A 14,885-nucleotide genomic window follows, 5' to 3' on the forward strand; every position below is an offset into this window, starting at 1 on the left:
ACTTGCGCGTGTACAGATGGCTGCGCATCTGCTAGTAAGGGGTTGAAACGGGAACAATGTGGGCGCCGGGCGGATTTCCGCGCGGCCGTTTTGAGCGACCTTGGAACCTGGAATAGCCCAGCCCCAGCGTCCCGAGGTCCCGCCCAATCCCAGAGCCTTCGGAAACCACTGAACCGAGGCCACAGTGCCTCGGGTTGTTGTGATGCTGACACCCACCACTTGACCTCTGTGCCCATCTCTATCGCCCTGCCGTGGCTTCAGGTCGACGGTACACTCCAGATGTCCCTTAACCACGGCATGACTGGACTCTTGGCACAAATCACAGCTACTAGTAGAGCGCATAAACAAGACTGGAGTCAATAATTAGGTGAGATAATTGTGAATGCCTCCGTCCACCTGGCGCCCGGAAACAATCCCAAATTTGCAAGCCTGGGTGGGGATTAAGCTTTGAATATACAACATTTGGGTGTGCGCCGGACTGTTTTGCAGCGTGAACCCCTTTTCTAGTAGACATATCTGAAGTTGGGGTTCTTCTTGTCCGTGATATCCTCAAAGGCATGCACAAATCCCTCATCACGTGCCTCCTGAACGCCCTCGGCAGCAAGCCGGTCACGCTTCTTGTTCTGCGCAACGAGGTACCAGCGCAAGAGGACAATGTCTATAGCCAGCAGACCGTAGCAACCGAGATGAGTAGCAAAGGCGATGAAATAGCGAGGGCCGTCCCAGGCCAGAAAGACCTGAGGTCCTGCGGGTAGATAGACACTGTCAGTCAAGAACTCGAGGAGAGGGAAAATGTTCAAGACAGTCATCGACTCACCGATTGCATTTCCAACAGCCCAGATGATAAAGTTGAGGGCAATGGCAACTGACTTCTTGGTTTGCCCGGCCACGTTACGGGATATCATGGACAGCGATAAGGTCTGGGCACTCCAGAAGGAGAAAGTGATGTAGTAGCAAATCAGTAGCCCAACGTGCTGGGAAAAGGTTTCCAGGGGAACAATCATCAAGCAGATAGTTCCCGCGAAGCATCTGTGAAGGGGCACCAAGCGTCAGTCTCCCCCAAGACACCGTATGGGACTTTGTGTAGGACTCTGAGCTTACGGTAGAACGAAGCCGAGCATGACGAGCAAGTTCTGCCCCGTCTTTTTCACAAGCCACAGTGATCCAAGGAGGATCATTATAATGTAGAAGCCCAGCACCATGGCCAGAAGCTGAGTCTGCAGCGTGCTGAAACCAAAGCTCTTGATGATAATGCCCTGGAACGCACCAAGTCCGGACGTGGGAAGCGTGGTGGTGAGGGCAATGGCGGAATATCCCCATACCTGTGGGTCTAGGAAGGCCTCGACGAGCTGGTCCATCTTGAACACGCGGTTCTGCACACCAGTCTGGTTGTCTCGCACGCGCTCTACCAGGAGGTGCTTGTCTTCTTCTGAGAAGCACTTCGCGCGCATCGGGCTGTCAGGCATATAGCACCCGACAAAGATCCCGAAGACGATTGAGATGATACCGTAGATCATGAACAGCCACTGCCACGACTTGAGGGGGCCTGAAGTGATGAGTGAAAAACAGTAGGCGAGAAGACCACCAACAATTTGCTGTGCTCCATTCATCACTTCAAGTTATGATTACGTTAGCAATGATACAGATATTGAAGTTTTGTATGGTCGTACATCCATTCCATGACACGAAGACGGGGACCATGAAAGATGGGGATCCGTGACAGGTGAGAAGTGATGCTTACTGTACCAATAGGTAACGCGGGCAGCCTGTTCCTCCCTCCGGTACCATATGGACGACAAGACGACGAATGCGGGCTGGCAGGCGGACTCGAACAGGCCGAGCAGCGTGCGGACAATGACAAGACCTAGGAAGTTGTGGCAAGCAGCCGTGCAGGCTAGCACCACACCCCAGGCAACGATACTGAAGCTGAGGTACTTGGCGATGGGCACTCGAGCGATGGCCCAGTTCTGAGGGTACTCGACGACCAGAATTGTGATATAAATACAAGTCGTCAGCCACGAGTAGTCCTGGCCGGTCAGGTTGGTGTCTTCTCGGATGCCCATGATCGAAGCGAAGCTCAGGGTGCCCTTGTCAATGGCCTGGAGGAAGTAAGTCGCAACCATGACCGAGAGAACCCGCTTGTCGATCATCTTGAGCAACTGGGCATTCTTCTCGGGTGAGATTTCGATGCGCACGTCTGAGACATATTGAGCGAGCTCCTTGTCGACCTTGGAGAAGTTCTGGTGTTCCTTGGCGAACTCGACCTCGTCGGCGGACATGGCACGCTCAACCTTGTCAGGTTCCGCATCTTGCCGCGGTTGGGTGGTCGGGTCGGTGGCCATGTTTGAGCTGCTTGCGATGTCCTCTTTATGACTAATATCGGGTGCTACCATGATGGGTTGACGTCGGTGACGGCGTCTGAGGGAGAAAGCAAAAGCTAGAAGCAATCCAGAAGGAATGGCCCTGGGAGCAACCTCCAGAATGCTGTCAGGCCGGATGAAGATGAGCAGGAAGTCTGGCAGACCAACATGGGAGGGAGGGACAGAAGGGGCAGGCTTCAGGCTTATCAATGGATTTTTTTTTGTCGGAACGGCTCTTTAGCAACACAAGCTGGACCCCCCGGGCGAATAAATTGGACCCGGCCCAGCGGTAAGTAAAGCCCACTGGACAAGTACACAGGTATCTGGATGACCGCTTGGCCGGGTGCCCTAGTGTTTATGGATGGTGGTGACCTTGACTTCCCCAGACCCCACAGAACATGGAGACCAAGTGGCATTTGCTTTCCTGGGGGCATAGGCGGCCATTGGCCCGAGATGCCGTGTTTGGTGACACCGTCCGGGCGGGAGGGCTCTCTATTCTTGGCCCCGAAAAGGCCGGGAAGGGATCATCCTCCCTGGCACCTGGCAGATATCAACGAGTCGCCATTGTTGCCACGCACTCCTGGCACTGTACGTACAGCACTGGAGTTCCATCTGGGGAAGCCGAGGAGAAAGTGACATGTCTCGTCCGGAAGTGCTGCAAAGTCCTGATAGTATGTAATTGTCAACATCGGCTACGTGTCTCGCATGGGGGCCCCTTGGAACCTTGGAAGACAATGGGTTGATAACACCGTCCCCCCGCACATTCCCCCTTGCCCTTCTCGTATCGACGTCGACTCTGTGGCACTCATCCCCAGGTTCCACTTGGTGACCCGCCCGCCCTGAGTCCATTGTCCCCGCGGGGAAAGGGGTCCGAAGGAATACAGAAAACCGGGGCGGTCGAGGTCAAGCCACCCGGGACGCTTGAGTAGAGCCTCGGTGCTTGATTTTCTTGGACCCGTCTTGGTACCAAGCCATCCACGGGGTCTTGGCGACCGCCCCCAACCCGGCGTCCCCATGGTCTGTCGGTGTAGCTCGGACCGAGCTGTGCCGGCTGCTGCTCTGTCGGAAAGGGTCAGATTCTCCACCCACTGCATCCTCGGTCCCTTAAGACACACGGTACACGTGTGTTGGTCCGCGGGCACGCTCCACCACACACGCAGAGCGTAGGTTGCACATGTACTTTTCGGTGCCTCGCCATTGCCATCAGTTGGCCCTCCTCTCCCTTCGCTCAAGTGCTCCCATTCCCTGTCCATCTTGACCACATACCTGCACGCATCCGCACAAAATGCCCATCGAAATACAGGGCATCAAATCCAACGATGTCCATGCGAAAATCAAGTTGTTGATTGATGGCATGGTCAACATCAAAGACAAGACCGGCGAGTTCCTCCTAAAGCTTGATGACGGCCGAGTAATCGACACAAAGGGATGGAATGACTGGGAGTGGACCCATGGTGTCGGCCTGTACGGTATATGGCAGTATTACGAGCTCACGGGCGACGAGAACTGCCTCGAAATCATTGAGGCATGGTTCGCCAACCGGTTTGCTGCTGGCGGGACCACCAAGAATATCAACACCATGGCTGTGTTCTTGACCTTGGCATACGTATACGAGAAGACGAAGAACCCGACATATCTGCCGTGGCTAGACAGCTGGGCCGAGTGGGCATACCGGGATCTTGACCGGACCAAGTTCGGCGGAATGCAGCATGTCACATATGTCAGCCTGCACGACGAGCAGCTGTGGGATGACACGCTGATGATGACTGTCCTCCCGTTGGCCAAGATTGGACTGGTGCTGAATAGGCCGCACTACGTTGAGGAGGCTAAGAAACAATTCATACTCCACTGCCAGTACCTATTCGACACCAAGTCGGGTCTCTTCTTCCACGGCTGGGAGTTCTATAAGGACGGCAGCAATCAAGGGAAGCTGGGGCACAACTTCGCAGAGGCCAGGTGGGCCAGGGGCAACAGCTGGCTGACCATAGTGATCCCGGAGTTCATTGAGCTGTTGAATCTTGATGTCGCGACGGATCCTGTTGGATCGCACCTCAGGGACGTCCTCGAGGCGCAATGCTCCGCACTCACGTCACTGCAAGCCCCATCGGGTCTCTGGAGGACGCTGCTAGATGTTCCAGAAGAGGAAGGCTCCTATCCAGAGGCAAGCGCAACAGCCGGGTTCGCATTTGGCATTCTCAAGTCAAGACGCAAGCGATATCTAGACCCGTCCACACCCGTCTCCGCCCCTGAAGCAGATGATTGCCGGAAGTTGAAGGGCGCCAGAGTGGGGGGATATGATGAGGTCGCAGTGAAAGCCATCAAGGCGGTCATTGACAATGTGGACGAGAAAGGAGAATTACTCAACACGTCATTTGGAACTGCTATGGGGTGAGTCAAGGTATACACCCTTTGCTTGTTAAACTGTCATGCTAATCTTCTTGACAGAGACACGTTGCAGCACTACAAGGACATACCTATCACAAGTATGCCGTATGGTCAGGCTATGGCAATCATGGCTCTTGTCGAATTTTTGAGAGTGTACATCTAGTCTACAAATGGATTTACGAATCATGATCCAGTGTCCGGTGTGTCCGTATGTTTTCACGAGGCAGCACTGCTAAGCTCCAGAACCCCCCTGCTTATTGTGATCTCGAGCTAGCCAAAATTGGACACCTAGGTAATGATGGGGGATGCTCGAATCTCCAAGGTTGCGACCTTCCTCGCCAGGGCCTCGAGTACTGATGGGCCCAAGCCTGGCTTGATATCGTACCAGGAATCCACGATGCCCAAGTAACCATCGAAGGAGACTCTTTCCCAGTTGAGATTACAAAATGAAAAATCAAAAACAAAATCCCAGACTTGTGATGCAAAATAAACGCTAGTCACATATGTGGCGCAACGCAGTGCACACTAGTAGATTCGCAGTGCTCAGTATCTCTGTGCCTCACGTTGTCAGACTCGCCAATACTGACAAATCAGGCGTTGCCTCTTCACTGCGGCCGGCTGCACAGGATCAAGCCCACATGTACTAAGCTTGAGGCTAAATGAAATGAACAAATGGCCTAGAGAGGCAGCGTAAGAATACTCAACCAGGTGAGCAGCGAACGGCCGGCCGGCTGACTCAGGGCCAATCTTGCGCAAGCCTCATTGACTGTCGCGGCGGGATTGTGACAAGAGGCGGTCATCACGCCCGGTGCTTTCACCAAACCTGAACTCCTACCCCGCTGGCCACGCGACACTCTTTTGTGTTGACAAGAGTAATGGGCGATGACATGACCAGCTCAAGTGACGTGACGTGGAAATCGTGCTTGGTGATTCGACTGGACAGCAATGTGGGGAAAAGGTAACGTAGTAATCGGACCAACTAGAGTGTGGTCATGTGGGCAGGCAACGACGAAAAGGAGGCGGTCCGACTAATAATCTTTGCCGACTCAATGGTCTTTTTTCTGTAGTTCCCTTGATTTCCAGGCTAGCCCAATATCCCTTTTGGCCGTTACTGTGCGTCCGGTTCAGGCTATAGTACCTCACAATATCATTGTGGGGGGCCGACTATGTGCCCGATAATGGTGCGAGGATTGGTTCCAGATGTTTCCAAGGTTTCTGAGCTGTCTGTGGCTGTAGGCTGAGTTCTAGAAGTCCGGTCACATTGCGGGCCCTGGTGTTGATGTTCAATGTTGGGTCTGGCAAAGGTGCCCGCCCTCTGTGGACCAAGCTGCCTGGATCGGCTTCGAGCCCAGAGCCCAGCTACTAGTATATGTCCACGCCGCTTCAGCAATCAGTACTGTATATGTGTGGTCATTTCGATAAGCGGTCTTCCGGTGTCCATCGGCGCCTGCCGAGCTTCTTTAAGGCCGGGTGTCCTACAATGAGCCCCAGCTGAGCCTCCTCCACCTAGGCAGGAGGCTGTGTCCGGTGTCACAAGCGATAATCACAGGTGTCGCTGAAGAATTTTTGACAGCTTTGCCTCTGAATGCTATTGGCTCCCAGGGGACTCATCTGCAGGAACGAGAGGGCACTGTCGGTACACTCCAACACATGCACGCTCGGGCTGGGCTTCACCAAGTTACCATTACTGGCTGGTTCCCATGTGCTGCTCTGAGACCCTGCAGGTGGCTGGATATGTCGCTCGCGCACCCAATTGGAAATCCTCATTACAAGACACGTCCAATGAGAGCTGCAGGCCTGCCTCCGCGCTTGTCCCGGGCGGCCCCTCCAATTGGGACCTCTACCAATCATCCTCCATGCCCGTTGCCTCAAGACTGCCACTTGGGATTGCAGCATGTGCTCCTTGCATCGCCGCAGCGCATCCCACTGAAATTGACCCCTCCCAGTTCCTTTGCCGCCCTCCTGACTTGTCTCCCAGACTTATTACTAGGCAATATGACTCAAGAACTGCAACAAGCATTGCTTCTGGAATCACAAGGGTCCGACGTGTCCGGCTTCGATACTACCCACCGAACCAAGACATCTATTCTAACGTCCGCCTGCTCGCTCCTAGTGTCGCTTGTAGTTGACCTGTTTAGGCAATGTGTCTGGCATTTGTCCAGGTTCTCGGTCTCAGAGGTCATTCAGGAGATGTGTGGCCCAAGATGCACCTGTCATTTTGGCACGGGACTAATAGCATTGCTGAATCGATACAGCTAATTGCTATAATGTGACTACAGCCGCTCAAGGGTACCAAAAGAAAAATGAGGACATTAACACCCTACAGTCTTCAATGTTCCATTGTGACTGCTCGAACAATGATATAAGAATGCCCCATCCTATCCTAGATGCTTGGAACGGTTTATGCTTCTCAGTGGGACTTCACAGCTGAATTCGTTCTGTATTTCCTTTATTCCTTTCAAGAATTGTTCTTATTTATATTGTGCTCACATAATTATTATACCATACTGCTCACTCCATATATTGACTACAAGTCCCAGAACTGCGAAGGCAATGTGGACCATCAATGCCGGGCCCCTGCTGGCTTGTCTAGGACTCAACACCCTTGCAGCGGCTTGGGCATCCCCAGGGTACTCGGGATTCAATTTGCAGTGGGAATCGCAGTTCGCCGGCGCTGCTGGTACGCCCCCGTCATCTGACAACTGGAACATCATTACTGGATATCTCGGGGTGAACGCCGAATGGGAGAGGTACACGGCTTCTTCCGCGAATGTACAGTGCTCCGGAGGCCAGACTTTGCAGCTCGTTCCCTGGAGAGACTCTTCAACCACCTACGGGTGGACATCAGGCAGGGTCGAGAGCAAGTACACCTTCACGCCCAAGGCAGGAGCCGTCACTCGTGCGGAAGCCCAGATCAGATTCGGTTCAAACGCTATTGCCAACAAGCAAGGAATTTGGCCGGCATTTTGGATCCTCGGCCAGTCGCTGCGTCAAGGGGGGAGCTGGCCTGCCTGCGGTGAGCTCGACATTATGGAGACGGTAAACGGCATCCTCAGGGGTTATGGAACAGCCCACTGCGGTACTTACCCAGGTGGCATATGCAACGAAGGTACCGGCATCGGGAACTCGATTGCCGTACCTGACCAAGGCTGGCATAACTGGAGAATCGAATGGGACCGCAGGTCTAACAACTGGGCAACTGAAACTGTAACATGGTATATGGACGGCCAGGCTTTTCACCAGATCAGGGGCAGTCAATTGACTCAAGACATTTGGAATGCCCTGGCTCACTCAAGCCTGTATTTCATTCTTAATGTTGCAGTTGGCGGCACATGGGTGAGTTGTTTCTATTACTTGTATTGGAGCACCCACAGATCATTGCTAACTTATCGACAACTCAAGCCTGGATATCCCAATTCAGCTACCTTAGATGGCTATGGGTCCATGATGGAAGTCGGATATGTCGCACATTACGTAACTTAGGCAAGAGGGCCTTATATAAATAGAAGAAAGAAGGTTTCTTATTTATAGATATAAATAAAAATATATTATATTATATTATATTATTTAAAATAAAAGAATAAAAGAATAAAAGAATAAAAGAATAAAAGAATAAAAGAATAAAAGAATAAAAGAATAAAAGAATAAAAGAATAAAAGAATAAAAGAATAAAAGAATAAAAGAATAAAAGAATAAAAGAATATAAGAATAAAAGAATAAAAGAATAAAAGAATAAAACACAAAACCAATAACAGAATAAAAGAATAAAAATAAAAGAATAAAAGAATAAAAGAATAAAAGAATAAAAGAATAAAAAAATAAAAGAATAATTTATATAATTATATTTTATAAGTTAAATATTATATATATTTTTATTAAAGTTTTATATAATAAATTTAATTAAATTAATTTTAAAAGATATATTATATTTTATTTTTTTAAAACTCTTATTATATACTTTTAATTTAATTATAGAACTTAAAAATATAGAAATAGTTTATAAAAAGCTCTTTAAAGAGTTTTCTTTCCTAGTCTATTACATACTAGTAGGTATATTCAACCTATACCGAGTAGAACATTCTGGGCCCATGCCTAGGTATGATGCCGGGTCACTACTGTTGTATTATGATGTGGGGAGTGGGTGATGCGATTGGCGTCTTGCATCAATTGGATCCGGCACAAGCTTTCCGGTTTATCTAGGTATCGAGCGGGCCCATGCGACAGTACATACCTACCTGGTACTAGGTCCACTTTTGTCGTGGTTCTCCGCATGGCCGGGGGTCGACGAGGGCTGCGAGGCCAGTGGAACTTATATCTCGTTGCATTCGTACCGATATCCTAGCCAGTTTTGCGAGTGATGTGCATTATGGCCTGACCTTAATTAATAAGTACCCAGGGGTCAGACCTTCTCTGCTCCCCTGCTCGCGCCAGCAGTGGGTAAGAAGAACCGAGACCCCCGCGTACCTCTCCTCAGAAAAGGGAAGGGCCCCACCATTCTATCTTTGCCCGCTGTCTCCACCTCTCTAATTCTCCTACTGGTATTCACAAGCAGCAGACGACAGAATGAGACTCCGAAATGCTATTATTCTGTTGGCCACGAGCCTCCCAGCCGCTTCTGCCTCGAGTTCGAAGCCAGAGTCTGTTGGTCCAGTGAGCCAAGAGGAACTAATTGATTCCCGCAGCGCAAGCAGAGGTGCAAGCAACACGTTCAAGCGTGAGACCAATGGAATTACATACAATGTCTACGAACATGCTGCAACAAATTCCACTCTTGATATTGTCGAGGACAGCGGTGTCTGCGAGACCACGCCAGGCGTCAAGACCTACTCTGGTTACCTCTCGGTCGGGACGAACATGAGTATGTGGTTTTGGTTTTTCGAGGCTCGCAACAATGCAACAGCCGCTCCTCTTGCTCTTTGGCTCAATGGCGGTCCCGGATGCTCATCGATGATCGGGTTGTTCCAGGAACACGGTCCATGCCACTTTGTCAATGGCAGTGATGAGCCAAGCCTGAATCCATATTCTTGGAACACATACGCCAACATGCTCTACGTGGATCAGCCTATCGGTACCGGGTTCAGCTTTGGTGACGACCAGGCCACCTCCACTGTCACCGCTGCACCATTTGTCTGGAAGTTCATGCAAGCTTTCCTCGAAGCATTCCCAAGGTACGAAAGCCGTGAATTTGGACTGTGGACAGAAAGCTACGGCGGGCACTACGGCCCTGAATTTGCGGGTAAGTACAGATGGCTGTTGGCAGCTGGTAGCTCGACTAGGTGGAGGGCTGATAGAGTCTCAAGAATACTTCCAGAACCAAAACATGGCCATATCCAATGGCTCGATCATTGGCGAGGTGATCCAACTCGTCGCTCTCGGCATTAACAACGGGTGGATCGACCCAATCATCCAAGAACAGGCTTATATAGATTTCGCGTACAATAATACCTGGCGTGCACTCATCAACGATACTCAATATAACCAAATGCAAGAGGCATACGAAACACAGTGCCTCCCGCTTCTACAGAAGTGTCCTGGTCTGGAGGGAACCGACGCGGCATGCTTGGATGCTGATAATGCGTGCTACGACTTGGTTGAGGGCGTAGTTGAGAATGGTGCAGTCGACTTTGACGTCTATGACATTCGCCAGCCGAGCGTCGATCCGTTTCCTCCGGAAACATACGTTGCTTACCTGCAGAGGCCAGACATTATGAAAGCGATAGGCGCCCAGGTCACCTATGGGGAGTGTCCAGACGAGCCATACTACAAAATAGCAAATACTGGTGACGATGCACGGTCGTTTCTGGACACTCTTAGCACGGTCGTTCAATCTGGCATCTCGACCTTGATCTGGGCTGGCGACGCTGGTGAGTCTGGACCCTGTGTGTTATCTTGGATATGCCAACTGACAAACAATTAACCAGACTGGATATGCAACTATCTTGGAAATGAGCGCTCCGTTGATGAGATTGAATACAGCGACTCGGCGAAATTTCGAGCAACCGCGCTTCAGGAATTCGTGCTGAATGGCACAAAATCTTACGGACAATTCAAAACAGTCAGCAACCTGAACTATTTGAGGGTCTATGCGGCGGGCCATGAGGTTCCCTACTACCGTAAGCTCTTTGAATTGCAACGCGCGGTAGCAACCTAAGAAGCTGACGAAAGTGACCGTATAGAACCTGAGGCGTCCCTGTGGGTGTTCAAGCAGATAATGCAGGGACTGCCTTTGCACTCGCAACAACTCTAGGAGATCGAAAGAAGCATCTACAGCCGGGGAAGACCTGCTAACAATAACATACAGCAGTACATCGTCTGACCGTTTGCTGCTCTCAAGTGCTGGGTGTAGGGGCCCGACAAGAGCTTGAAATGCTGGTAGAGAATGGAGGATCCGGATATTTGTTGGGCAAAAGTTAAATAAGGTGCACTCATACCCCTAAAGTGTACTGCCATATGGTTGTTCTTGAATAAATGAATACCGATTTCATTGTACTTACTTCCTCTGTGCCCCTTCTCTCCATGTTCAATTCAATAAGCCTTTGGCTGTTTCCAGACCAACAAGTCCCTTAGGTTACTCCTGTCGAAATCCACTTTGCCTCTGTTACTGACCCAAGCTCCCTCATCTGTAGCCTCCAGGTTGTCCGCGCTCAGGCTCTCAATCTCTTTCTTGCTCAAACCGTAGTTGTCCTTTGGCAGCCATATGAGAGGCGTTTTGCTGGAGAGGCTAGGGTTTTGATATGCCTTCCTGATGTCCTCTTCGCTATACTCGGGGGCGGGCTCTGTTTCGGCTCCTGTGCGAGCGAGGAAAGTGCGCATGGCCTGGTGCGAAGCGTATACGTGCGGCTCAAAAAATTGTGCGACTGGGGAGATGACCTTCTGAGGGAGATGCATTTCTCTGCCGACGCGCTGCACTCGAGATCTCTCGTGCTCGTCTACTTGTACGTCCCCAGCAGCGATAGCTTGGCCTTCCTCAGCGGCAGATAACAGAGGGTCATGCTCTCCATTCTCAGCGTTGATCATGTCGTCAGGGAAGTGGTCCTCCAGCGGGTTCAGATAACGATTCGTCAGGATCGTGTAGCCAATGGTCGCAAAGAATAAGATAGCCAGCATGATCGCTGGGCCCTTGGCCTTTCGTAAGCCAAAGAGCCCGATCAGACATAGCTCGCCGATATATATGCCGGCCAGTATCTGCTGGAGTGCGCGAGTATAACACTTTCCCTTTGTCTCGATTTTCGGTTGCACCATGAACAACAAAGTATACCTGTAGCTGAAATAGAAGAGGGAAAGCCCGACAGCTGCAAACCCCAGAACGAGCGGCGATATGCAGCTGTAAGCCAGGGCAATGATCACGAAATTTGTAAACTTCGGATAGACTTTACCCCATGCAATTCCTTTCAGGCCGACGTACTGGTTGTACTTATCCCGTGGTGTTTTATAGACGAAGATTTCAAAAAAAAGGTATTGTAGCAGATCCGACCAATTCATGATGTTCTTAACGGATGCTGTGGCATCATTAGTATCCACAACCGTGCCAAATCGAGGAGACCAAGACCAATCAAAGGAGCATTGCAGATTGCTATGCCGATGCATTCAATCCCAGTCATACGGCCTCTAAGCGATATTGCTTCACGGGCAGTTGCTAACTCTTGAGACATGAACTGCCAAGGTGATTCGAAGTGCTCCTCAGCTGGGTCTTGGCCTCTTGGACCAATGGGAAAAGGAGGAGACTACTAACAGGCGAGACCCTGGAGTATGAAATACGTCAGGTAGAAGTTGGACGATTTCGGAAGGTTGTCAGCAAGTAGCTGGGGAACATGGTGTGGATTACTGATGACGGTTGGGATAAAAGCGGTAGCCGAAGAAGAGAGGGCGGTGACTAGGAACACCTGTATAATCTGGAACGCATAATACCAGGCCTGAACCTGTAGCTCGGCCGTGACCACCGTGGGCTGTCCCGCGGCTCTGGCAATATCTGGTCAAAGCATGGTGTCAATGAAGCGGCCTAAATGATCTGACTGCGAACTGGTAGGATCCATGGATGGAAAGAAGTCATCTCGTGTTTGACCTACGTCGCATGAGGTTTGGCAAGTAAGACGCAAACTGGCTTGTGAGAAATGGAGGCAAGAATCCTGTGAGAAGCCCCAGGAGAGGGTCTGGAAGGTTGTTGATCCATGAAAGCCACGAAACATTGTCGGCGAGGTAATTCACATTTGATATGGTGCCTATCACGGCCGTTGGGATGGACCAGAAGACGATGAGAAGCGCGATCAGGAGGTTTGCCACGGACTTCTTGGATAGTCGTTCGGCCTGTGGCATCGCGAGATTGCGCCATATAATCTCGTTCGGAAGAACACCAATGAGCCTTGATCGGGTGGCCAGGCTGGCAGGCACTGGAAGGCGAGGCTTGACTTCGGCCCGATAAGCGCGCTGCGCAGCAGACTGGGTGGCGTATTCAACAAATATTGCACACCGGTCGTGGCCATTTGTGCTTTCGGCCGCGTAGGACTCCCGTTTCTCTGCAACCTTTTGCACTGCTTCTTGCGCCTCCTTGCGCAGGTGTTGAATCAGATCAGACGCATTGACAGAGAGATGAACTTGTCGCTCACTCGGACACGCACTCTCGATTGCAGCATTATTTGCACTTCCTGTGACCTCCAGGCCTTCTCTTCGGTGGGTCTCGGCAATCTGTTTGCTGGCCTGTCTCAGGTACGAAACCTCAGCGAATTCGAGTCTCAACGCCTTGTCATCCCTCGACTCGACCTCGTCGTCAAGTGACTTGGTCTTTTTGACGATCCACTGATGTCGTGCATCACTGCCGAAGCTCTCCTGCGGGTCAGAGGCATTAATAGCCTCCCTCGGCGGGTCGAGATAGAGGACGGTCCTTGACGAGAGTCGCGACGCGTTGGTTCGAGCGAGATACTAATCCGCCGTTACTACCAAATATGGCGACTACGTGTATGGATACGTTCTGGAGATTCCGAGACACGAGGGGGGGATCAGTGTTGAGAGAAGAGCAGTGCTTACCCAGGCTTGGCGGAGCCCCACGAGCCAAATCCGTTCTCTAGCAATGACCAGCAGAACAAACCCGTAGAAGACCCAAGCCACCACGGCATGCGCATAAAGTCTGTCCTTGTGACGCACATTACCGAAGCCAAGCCGATCGAGCTGATTTGCGTCCCCTCCGCCAGTCGCATTGACGGGGAAGAGGATGGCCCAGGTGATGAGTGCCCCGACAAAACAGATGTAGACGGACGTCTTGAGAAAGCGGAGATATAGATAGGCATCGAGGGAGGAATGCTCAAGGACGAATTTGTCGTCAAGCTTCCTGATTGTGCGGAGCCATTCGAAGCGTTTAAGACTTGATACGGGTGTGCGATCTCTGGCCCCAGTCAGTGACGCAGACAGAAGGTGGGGGGTAGCCAAGGTGAGAGGGCTCTGGGTACTTCTCAGGAATGACGTCAATGTAGGTTCTTGGTGAGTATATCCTCCGAAGGGGCCGCCTGATGAGGATAAACACGGCGAGAAGGAAGAGTGCACTGAACAATGATGGGACAAAGGCGGCCAAGATGGCAGGCAGAGACGCCGACTGATTCGACTGTGGGTGTGTCAGTGAGGTGATCTCGGGAGACCGTTGCAGGCTCGGATGAGGCCCATCTACAGTGCTTAAGCAAGGAGAAGGGCGAGGGAACAGTCTGCTCATGCTCACATCACTGCCGACCGCCCCATTGCTCGAGGTCAAGAGAGACGAGGGGTGCGTGTTCCGGGCGTAGCCCAAGCGATGCTGAAAGTTCATCTCCGGTATCGCCAGGTGCAGTCGGCCCAAGGGGGCCAAATCACTGCAGGTGGGGTGCTATGGTCGGGATCTCAGGGACCTCAGGGGCCTCAGGGGCCTCAGGTTCAGCGGGCTGTAGGGCGTGGATGCTGCCTCCTCTGGTGGCCAGTCGGTATCAACGTTGTTTCGCTACGGAGGTTCAAATGTTTGATGTGCTTTTCATAGGCGGTGACGTCTGGGCTTGGGCCCGCTCCTGGTGCAGCAGCTTGTACGCACCCCTAACCCTCGAATCAGTTCCCCATGTGACAAACACCATCATTCACTCAACCCTGCATAGCCGCACTTGGGTTCTGAGGTTCCAAGGTTCCCAT

At 51.5% G+C, this 14,885-nt stretch overlaps 5 protein-coding genes across 5 annotated transcripts; 3 read left to right on the forward strand and 2 right to left on the reverse strand.

Moving 5' to 3' along the window:
- Positions 1–370: 370 nt before the first annotated feature.
- On the reverse strand, positions 371–2,625 carry KVR01_002226 (uncharacterized protein). Its single transcript, XM_044787416.1, has 4 exons — positions 1,742–2,625; positions 1,102–1,612; positions 818–1,029; positions 371–745 (listed from the first exon to the last, which is right to left on the reverse strand). The coding sequence occupies exons 1-4, from the start codon at positions 2,391–2,393 to the stop codon at positions 504–506; spliced, it is 1,617 nt and encodes a 538-aa protein (XP_044647241.1). The 5' UTR covers positions 2,394–2,625; the 3' UTR covers positions 371–503.
- Positions 2,626–3,491: 866 nt separating this feature from the next.
- KVR01_002800 (uncharacterized protein) lies at positions 3,492–6,130 on the forward strand. The gene is made up of 2 exons (XM_044784616.1): positions 3,492–4,748; positions 4,806–6,130. Exons 1-2 carry the CDS (start codon positions 3,646–3,648, stop codon positions 4,906–4,908), a joined length of 1,206 nt encoding a protein of 401 aa, XP_044647815.1. The 5' UTR covers positions 3,492–3,645; the 3' UTR covers positions 4,909–6,130.
- A 1,038-nt stretch (positions 6,131–7,168) lies between these two features.
- On the forward strand, positions 7,169–8,228 carry KVR01_002987 (uncharacterized protein; the record flags this gene model as incomplete). The annotated part of the gene is made up of 2 exons (XM_044788488.1): positions 7,169–8,081; positions 8,148–8,228. The coding sequence occupies exons 1-2, from the start codon at positions 7,299–7,301 to the stop codon at positions 8,226–8,228; spliced, it is 864 nt and encodes a 287-aa protein (XP_044648002.1). The 5' UTR covers positions 7,169–7,298.
- A 1,080-nt stretch (positions 8,229–9,308) lies between these two features.
- KVR01_003130 (uncharacterized protein) lies at positions 9,309–10,992 on the forward strand (the record flags this gene model as incomplete). Its single annotated transcript, XM_044781400.1, has 4 exons — positions 9,309–9,981; positions 10,046–10,609; positions 10,667–10,858; positions 10,922–10,992. 4 exons carry the CDS (start codon positions 9,309–9,311, stop codon positions 10,990–10,992), a joined length of 1,500 nt encoding a protein of 499 aa, XP_044648145.1.
- On the reverse strand, positions 10,795–14,702 carry KVR01_003445 (uncharacterized protein). The gene is made up of 5 exons (XM_044790757.1): positions 14,186–14,702; positions 13,767–14,121; positions 12,812–13,661; positions 12,478–12,714; positions 10,795–12,244 (listed from the first exon to the last, which is right to left on the reverse strand). Exons 1-5 carry the CDS (start codon positions 14,533–14,535, stop codon positions 11,271–11,273), a joined length of 2,766 nt encoding a protein of 921 aa, XP_044648460.1. The 5' UTR covers positions 14,536–14,702; the 3' UTR covers positions 10,795–11,270.
- Between the last annotated feature and the right edge of the window lie 183 nt (positions 14,703–14,885).

This window comes from Diaporthe batatas (assembly GCF_019321695.1).
Source record: "Diaporthe batatas strain CRI 302-4 chromosome Unknown Contig00003, whole genome shotgun sequence".
Taxonomy (NCBI): domain Eukaryota; kingdom Fungi; phylum Ascomycota; class Sordariomycetes; order Diaporthales; family Diaporthaceae; genus Diaporthe; species Diaporthe batatas.